The sequence below is a fragment of the Neophocaena asiaeorientalis genome, unplaced genomic scaffold, assembly GCF_003031525.2.
Source record: "Neophocaena asiaeorientalis asiaeorientalis breed wild unplaced genomic scaffold, Neophocaena_asiaeorientalis_V1.1 scaffold342, whole genome shotgun sequence".
Lineage (NCBI taxonomy): Eukaryota > Metazoa > Chordata > Mammalia > Artiodactyla > Phocoenidae > Neophocaena > Neophocaena asiaeorientalis.
In genome coordinates, this window is record NW_020174037.1 from 3,079,153 (window position 1) to 3,088,652 (window position 9,500).

The window sequence follows — 9,500 nt, forward strand, 5'->3', positions numbered from 1 at the left end:
ATCTGTCTTAATACATAGGCATACCTCTTTTTATTGTACTTTGTTGCATTTTGCAGTTAATTGCATTTTTTATAAATTGAAGGTTTGGGGCAACCCTGTGCTGTCAGATGATGGTTAGCATCTTTCGGCAATGAAGCATTTTTTAATTAAAGTATGTACATTGTTTTTTTTAGACATGATGCTGCTGCACACTTAATAGACTACAGTATAGTGTAAACGTAACTTTCATATGCATTGGGAAACCAAAAATTCGTGTGACCCGCTTCATTGCGATATTCGCTTTATAGCAGTGGTCTGTAACCGAACCTGCAGTATCTCTGAGGTATGCCTGTAGATATTTACAGCTAGAAGGTTTCCTCCAAGCACTGCTACAGCAGCATCCCATAAGTTTTAGTGTGTTGTGGTTTTATTTTCATTCATCTCAAACTATTTTCTATTTTCTTCTGTCATTTTTTTCTTTGATCTGTAGGTTATTTAGGATTGTATCAGTTTCCACATTTATGAATTTTCCAAATTTCCTTCTGTTATTGATTTCTAAGTTCATTCCATCGTGGTCAGATAACATAATTTGTATAATTTTAATCCTTTTAAATGTATTGGGGCTTGTTTTATGGTTTAACATGGTCTTTATGGAGAATGTTCTGTGTATACTTGAGAAGGGTGTATAATTTGCTGTTGTTAAGTGTTCTCTAAATGTCTGTTAGGTCTGGTTGGTTTATAGTATTTTTCAAGTCTTCTATATCCTTGTCAGTCTTCTGCCTTCTCGTATGCATTATAGAACATGGGGATATTAAAGTCTCCAACTATTGTTGAATTGGTTATTTCTCCCTTCAAGTCTGTCAGTTTTTGTTTCATGTATTTGGGGGCTCTGTTGTTCTCTATGTTTATAATGAAGTCTTTCTGATTGTTTTATCATCATAAAATGTCCTTTGTTTTAGTACCAATTTTAATCTTAAAGTCTGTTTTGTCTGATATTAATATAGCCACTTCAGCTCTCTTTTTGTAACTGTTTGCATGGTATATATCTTTTTCCATCCTTTTACTTTCAGCATATTTGTGTCTTTGAATCTAAAGTGTGTGTCTTGTAGAAGCAATATAGTTGGATCGTGCCCTATCTACCTTTTACTTCAGCTAGCCCAGCTTTAATCTGGACAAGACCTAGGTAACAAAATCATTTTTGAGTTTCTTCTCCTTTCATGGATGAATATAATCGTGCTGAATCGGGACTTTTGCCCAGTTTTTAAAAGTCGTTTCTTGATATAGTCTAATGCAAGACGATTGAAACAGTTGAGGAAGGGGGTTCATAAATAACATTTGGCTGACATAATAACATTTGGCTGAACCTAGGGAATTAGACAGTTGACCTGAGTGTTTAAAGGCTTTTAATAGCAGCAATTACTGAGTTACAAGTGATTTTTTTTTTTTTTGCGGTATGCAGGCCTCTCACTGTTGTGGCCTCTCCCGTTGAGGAGCACAGGCTCTGGACGCGCAGGCTCAGTGGCCATGGCTCACGGGCCCAGCCACTCTGCGGCATGTGGGATCTTCCCGGATCGGGGCACGAACTCATGTCCCCTGCATTGGCAGGCGGACTCTCAACCACTGCGCCACCAGGGAAGCCCACAAGTGATTTTTAATAGACTAGGGAGACAAAAATTAAATGGGTCATATCACCATTTAAAATGCTATAAAAATTAAGCAAATAAAAATCAAACACCATATGTCTTGATTTCAAAAATATATCATGAAATATTACTAATAATTGACCACCCATTTTTGTAGTATGAAGTGTTTCATAAGGCAAGGAGGTTGAGTAATATATGACCCTAATGAAAGATGGGGCTCTCTTTACAAATAATTAGCAACCTCTGGTTGCTCTCATCCATAGCTTCACCACTTATGTACTAAAAGCCATTTAATTTACAGATTTCTGTAAAGTCATTTATTTTTAAACCACCACAGAAGCTAATTTCTAGTGTTAATGCCAATGAGTGTTATCAAAGTATCTGTTAGCCTAATAGCTTTAACTAGGAACAAAGAATTTGTAGGTGGTTACAGGAAAGGGCCTGGGTTCTGTCTACCCCCTTGAATTGGACAATGACTCCATATTCAGATAGGGGTGAATTCATGTAAAATTCTCAAGCTTCTTTGTGTCCTTTATAGTATGTTTTCAAGTGATGATCTGTCAGTAGTGCTATGCTAGACTCCATAATATGTTTTCTTTCTTTTCTTCCAGTTAAAGGCATTAGGATTTCCTGAAGGACTTGTGATACAAGCATATTTTGCTTGTGAGAAGAATGAGAACTTGGCTGCCAATTTTCTTCTACAGCAAAACTTTGATGAAGATTGAAAGGGACTTTTTTTTATCTCACACTTCACACCAGTGCATTACACTAACTTTGTTCACTGGATTGTCTGGGATGACTTGGGCTCATATCCACAATACTTGGTATAAGGTAGTAGATTCTTGGGGGTGGGGAGGGGGGTCTAGGATACAGGGCAGGGATAAATACCGTGCATGTCTGCTTCAATTAGCAGATGCCGCAGATCCACACAGCGTGTAAAATATTATACAACCAAAAGTCAGCTTTTGCAGGTCTTTATTTCCTCTATAAAACAGTAGGTAACTTTTCCTAGGTTTCACTCTTTTTAGTGTACTAGATCCAGAAATTTAGTGTAATGCCCTGCTTTATATTTCTTTGACTTTAACAGTGGTTTCAGAAAGAATCTTTGCTACCTAGAATCTACAGTCCCTATTTTATGGCAACACTGGATAATGGCTTTGTGAAATTAAAAAAAAAAAAAAAAATTGGAGCAACTGTAAACAGAAATGCCAAATTATTGATGGTTATTGTTGCTGCTTCAAATAAGTATAAAATTAATGTGTAAGAAAGCCCATTCTTTCATGATAAATACTTGGGGTTGAGGGGGGAGAGGGGGAGTCTTTTCTTAAAATGAAAATAATTACTGCTATTTTAAATTTCTTGATCATTGAATGTGAGACCCTTCTAACATGATTTGAGAAGCTGTACAAGTATAGGCAGAGTTATTTTCCTGTTTACATTTTTTGGGTTTGTTTTGGGGGGGAAATTGGTAGGTGTCTAATTACTGTTTACTTCATTGTTATATTGCAGTAAAAAGTTTTAAAACCACAGTTGCATGTTTGCTTTTGATGTATCCCGTTGTGGAATTAGCAATTTGGGGCCAATGGAGAAATGCAGCATTCACTATCCCTGTCTTCCCCTTCCCTCAGCAGAAATGTGTTTGTCAGCAAGTCATGAATTCCAACTGCTGCCTTTTTTAAAACCCACAAAATGCTGATTCAGTTCAAAATTAATGCAAATGTCTCAAAACTGGGTTTCTGATCTTTGTAAATGTTTTTCCTTATTAGATAAGAATGTATGACCATTAAAGTCATTTAGGATTATTTGCTTTCAAAAAGAGAAGGTGGACAGAACTATGATCTAGCATCCTTTATTGCATTGGACAGACTGGAGAAATCTTTTGGAAGGGCTGGGAGATGCGGCTGGAAAAGTACTTTGGAAAATATACAATCAAGATATCTCATGGCATATTAAAAGAAAAATCTTAATAGCAGTGTTGGCTTTTATTTGGATTTTTTTCATCTCAGCTTTTTTCTTTGGAATCTCCTTCATTGTCATTGTTATTTGATCATAAAGAGGGAGCAGGTGTCTACCTGTTCAGTTTTTCAAATCTGTTTTCCTGAATATAAAAAAAACTGTTTAAAGAAATGTTTTTTTTCTACTATCTGATACTGAGTGAAGAAGATGAATTTGCACAGATTTCTTCCTGCATAATCTCTTAATAATACTTAGCACAGTTTGGTGACAACTTTTAAGCTTTTACATCATGCACTCATGAACTATCTCATGAAAATAAACGAAACCATGATTTCTCCCCATGGTGTCATCATGTAGTTTAATCTTCACGTGTTTATTCCACAAACACAACAGGACCTTTGGATTTTGTATTACCTGTATGTTTTATAATGGATTATGCAGAAATGTCTCAGAATAAAATGAGGATTTCTAAATATGTTCATCTTTCAAAGCAGAACAATGAGTTGGGAAGAGGGGTGGCAGTTCTGGTGAGAAAATGGGATACTTTATTTTAACGATATTTTATCTGCCACTAATTGCTTAGAGCATAGTGAAAGCTGGAAAAGGGAAAAAACAACCAGCAGCAGCCTCTCTTTTCTCTGGAAAGTGACAGCAGAAGGTGATCGATCACATGGAGCTTTTGTCCTTGGACAACAAAACTACAAATAGTGGGATTAATAATTACCAGAAGACAGTTCAAGCCAAGTTTTGACCATTCTTTACAGTACTTTGTTTATCTGCTTAAAGAATCACCCATGACGCTATGAAAGAAATAGGCTTTTTGTGACCTTTTGCTGTTATCTTTTAATTTACAAACAGTTTTGGTTAATCTAAGTGACTACATGACTTTGGAATTTTGCATTTGAGGTATTCTGTCATCTGTTTCCTGAAATATATTTATTGTTGAGTTGCTCTGTGGAAAATGAGGAAGCTTAGGTTTCTATTTGTTCAATTCTTATTGCCATCCCCTAGTCAAATATGTCTTTACATTGTTTAAAAATACTGAAGTGTTACACCATACAATTTTTTCTTGTACTAGATGGCTAGGATTCTAGAGAATTAATTATAAAATATTTTCAATATATCCAACATGGCATTTCTCATTTTTTAAATGATTTTACCATATGGAATCTTAGATTGGAAGTTGATGGTGCCTCTATTACTTATCCTTCTGTTTTCTTCACTAATTGGTGAACATAGTGTGTAGGAGGCCAGGCACTAGGTCGATGTTATTGGGTCTCCTGTTTGTGTTCTCAGCTGAAATATCAACACAGAGATGGGATACTTGATAGAATGTAATCAAAGTTCATGAGAGCTTTTAGAGATTTCAGTGAGTTCCCCCTTTTCCATACTTCTTTTCTTGTATCAGCCAGCCTAAGATAGCTACAAAATATTCAACCCAAAGTAAGCAGTTTTGGGGAGTCTTTCATGACCACGTCTGTGTTCTGGTGAGTTCCCTAGCTGTGCATCTCAGGTACAGTGTGTCCTTCCAGTTGACGGCCCAGTGTCCATTTTGTTCCACTTTGTTCTAAGCCAGGGGCTGGCAAACTGCAGCCCCATGAGCCAAATCTGGCTCACCGTCTGTTGTATGAGCCATGAGCTAAGAATGGCCTTTACATTTTTTAATGTTTTTTGTTTTTGTGTTGTTTTTACAAAAAGGATTTTATGACGTGAAGATTGATTCAAATTCCAGTGTCCATAAATAGTTTTATTGAAACGCAGGCATGCTCATTTATTTACATATTGTCTATAAGCAGCTACCTTTGTGCTAAAGAGGTTTGCTGTTGAATAGTTGCAACAAAGACTATGGCCAGCAAAACCTAAATAATTATTATCTGCCCTTTACAGAAAAAGTCTGCCACCCCTGTTTTAAATTGCAACCAAGGGGCTTCCCTGGTGGTGTAGTGGTTGAGAGTCCTCCTCCTGATGCAGGGGACACGGGTTCGTGCCCCGGTCCGGGGAAGATCCCACATGCCGTGCAGCGGCTGGGCCCGTGAGCCATGGCCGCTGAGGCTGTGCGTCCGGAACCTGTGCTCCGCAACGGGAGAGGCCACAGCAGTGAGAGGCCCGTGTACCGCAAAAAAAAAAAAAAAAAAAAAAAAAATTGCAACTAGGTCCATCATGTGTTAAATTGTGATGCTTTTCCCCCCTCTATTTGGCATTCTTGGCCTCTTGAGGTCTTAGCTTCAGTTTGCTTTGCTTGTGACCCTCGTGGGTTCTTTCCAGAGGGGTGGTATCACCCCCATATATTCATTATCAAAGGGAGGAGCGCATCGTGTGCCTGGTGTGCTTGTTTGGCATGTATGCGGTGTCTAAAATTATTCTTTGCTGTTCCTATGCTATGTCTTTCTCTTTAGCAAGATAACTAAATTCAGCACTAAGCGCTGTGAAAAGCACCTGGCATAGTGATGAATCAACCAGAACAGAAAAGTCAAATGAATGCATCTGGGAATCCCTGCGCCCTGGGATCAGAGCTGGGGCAATTCGAACAAGGATCTTAACCACAGCTGGAAGAGAGTAGATGGAACCTTGGAGGGAGGGATATAGCAGTTGGACCTGTTGGGTGACAGACTAGTTTCCAGAACTGTGTGTGGATAGTTTGGGGATGGGAGGAGCAGTGACAAGGAGGCAGGAGAAGGCTTGGACTTGGTAGGCAAGAGATAACAGCACTGTGCACTAAAGGTTGGGGAACCACAGGGACACTGCTAGTGACAAATCGGTTATAAAAGTCCTTCCCTATCATGATATAGTTGACGGAAAGTGGCCCCACAAGCAGGGTTTGCACTGTGGAGAGGCGAGGAGGACCAAAGAAACGTCAGCGATGACAGATTGCTTCACATGTGGTGCTGTGGATTCCAAAGTGAATGGAAACACGGTGTCTGCCATTGAGCTTGATATACTATCTTAGAGACCGTTTGAATAGTAATGGATCCTTCAACAGGTGCAGCATAACTTGTCTTCTAGGAGCACAGATTTAAAAATCTTCATCCCAGACTTCTGCCTCATGTCTCACTCAAAACGTATTTTCCATTCTTACTGATCCTCTCTTCTCACCTGGCTCAGAATGAGTTATAGATGTTTGTAGATAGTATTCCTCTCCAGACCGTGAGGTGGTCTTCAGGGTGCCTGGGGAAGCTGGCCTCCAACCCTCGCCCCGAGCAGCCTCACCCTTTTTCCTCCAATGTTTTAACTATTAGGTTTTCTGTGATGAAAATGTTGGGCACCTCTATCCTACACGTGTACTAGCTGTAGATGGGCTTCCTGTCCATGGCCTTCCACCCTTCAAGCATGTGTCTGCCAAGATTGGTTACTGCTTGTTGAATAGCCACCTTAAGGCTCAAAGGATATTTGATACGGATCCTGAGTTTTGTTATTGACAGCTTCCATCTATAACAAAGTCCAAAATTGTAAATCATAGAAGCCAACTGGGTTTTATTTGCCAACAATAGCAGATTAGAACATGTGATAAATTATCTCAAAATTGGTTAAAAATTAGATGAGAATGAATGGGACTGGTAGGGCTATGCCTGAGAACAGCTTGAGGTTAGAATTATTATTATTATTATTTTTGGTTGGGTGATTTTATGAACCCTGGAGTTGATTTTTTTTTTTTTCTTGCAACTTTTTAGCATTTTAGTCTATTTTTTGGTGGGGGCATTTTGTGGGTTTTTTTTTGTTTCATTTTCAGATGTCTTTTTTTGTCAGTAAGGCCTGCTTCTGCTTGTTTGACATCATTTAAGCTAATTTTTATATTATCTCCACTTGTAAGGAAATTATGAAGGAGAGAAATCTTTTCACTAATTTATTGTTAAATTGTAAAATATTTTTGTATCTTAAATTTTGTTATAATTTTTATAACATTTTTGCAAAAAGCCTTAATTTTTTCATCCTTACACAATTTCAGGCTTCCAGAAAAGTTGTGGGAACAGCACAAAAAGCTCCCAATTACCCCCACCCCATACCTCCCCAAACCCATTTAAGTTTTGCAGTTGTCCTAGTAGTGTCCTTCATAGCAGACGACTTCAATCCAGAATAATACACTGCATTTAGTTAGTCTCCTTCAATCCGTACTCTTTCTCAGTCCTTCCTTGATCTTTATGAGCTTAACTCTTTTTTTTTTTAAGATTACAGGGCACTTGTTTTATACCACGTCCCTCAATTTATGTTTGGTGTTTCCTCATGACTAGACTCAAGTCATGCATTTTTATAACTCATTATATTGATGCTCAAATGTCCCATTGTTCTAGTTCTCAAAGGTAACTTCTGTGTTTGCCGTGTCTTTATCTCTTTGGACTACTTCCTTATTTTCTGGCACAGTAATATATTTCAGGCTCTTGTACTTTCTGTGCACCAGCCCTGGAATTCACCATTTCTCCAACGAGCTCTGTTCCCCTTCAGGTAGATTGTATTTAGAAACCAAAACTTTGTTCTAGGTGTGTTCATTGCTACTGGAGTCTCACTGCTCTCAAGCGTTTCAGTAGATGCATAGAAAATAAATACACAAACATCACATCTGTATTCCTGCGTCTACATATGGGTATTGAACACCTCAGTTCACACTGGCACCTTTTTTTCCTAACAAGTTGTCATCTCCCTTTATTTATTTTATTGAAGTATAATTGATTTACAATGTTGTGTTTCTGGTGTACAGCAAAGTGACTCAGTTATATATAATGTATTTTATATATATATTTTTTGTATTTTTTTCCATTCTACTATTTCTTTTCCAAACTACTGTATGTAATAGCATCTCTAGGTCCATCCATGTTGCTGCAAATGGCATTGTTTCATTCTTTTTTATGGCTGAGTAACATTCCATTGTATACATGGTACCACATCTTTATCCATTCTTCTGTTGATGGACATTTAGGTTGCTTCCATGTTTTGCTATTGTAGATAGTGCTGCTATGAACATTGGGGTGCATGTATCTTTTTTTAAATTTTTATTTATTTATTTTTGGCTCTGTTGGGTCTTTGTTTCTGTGCGAGGGCTTTCTCTAGTTGCGGCGAGCGGGGGCCACTCTTCATTGCAGTGTGCGGGCCTCTCACTGTCGTGGCCTCTCTTGTTGCGGAGCACAGGCTCTAGACGCGCAGGCTCAGTAGTTGTGGCTCACGGGCCCAGTTGCTCCGTGGCATGTGGGATCCTCCCAGACCAGGTCTCAAACCCATGACCCCTGCATTGGCAGGCAGACTCTCAACCACTGTGCCACCAGGGAAGCCCCAATGTATCTTTTTGAATTAGAGTTTCCTTCAGATATATGCCCAGAAGTGGGATTGCTGGATCATACGGCAACTCTGTTTTTAGTTTTTTAAGGAACCTCCATAGTTTTCCACAGTGGCTGCACCAATTTACTTTCCCACCAGCAGTGTAGGAAGGTTCCCTTTTTTCCACACCCCCTCCAGCATTTATTATTTGTAGACCTGATGATGGCCATTCTGACCAGTCACACTGGTACCTTTAATTCTAGTCCAGCACCACAAGGTTCATTCTAGCTTCTCCCTTTCATTATTTATAACTCCTTTCTTGCACAGTGAGAGACTTAGCTCGCCTTATGCTCAATGTGTTTACTTATTTGTCATCTCCCCTGCGTGTAACCCATCTTCGTAGGCACTCAGCTGCCTGAGCGTGTTTCAGGTGCTAGTGGTGGTCAGGGAGACTGCAGGAGGAGCAGACTAACGGACAGGAGTGCAGCCCACATGCTACACTAGTCATGCTTCCCCCACAAGGATTGCACTCTGTGGTGTCTGTCTGGGCACATGCAACTACCCTGATTCGTGCATTCGGCAACTAACGACCAATTGCCTAAAGCCAGGCAGGCACTTGGTTTGGAATTGTTCCTACCGCTTTTATCTTGCTGATTCCTCTGTTCAAAACCATACAAG

At 39.1% G+C, this 9,500-nt stretch overlaps 1 protein-coding gene across 1 annotated transcript in view; it reads left to right on the forward strand.

Moving 5' to 3' along the window:
- Positions 1-3,915, forward strand: part of RAD23B (RAD23 nucleotide excision repair protein B) — a 44,708-nt gene extending 40,793 nt beyond the window's left edge. Inside the window, exon 11 of the mRNA XM_024753657.1 lies at positions 2,234-3,915. Within this exon, the coding sequence (XP_024609425.1) occupies positions 2,234-2,347 (114 nt within the window). The 3' untranslated portion in view covers positions 2,348-3,915. The remainder of the gene's footprint in view (positions 1-2,233) is intronic.
- The last annotated feature ends 5,585 nt before the right edge of the window (positions 3,916-9,500 follow it).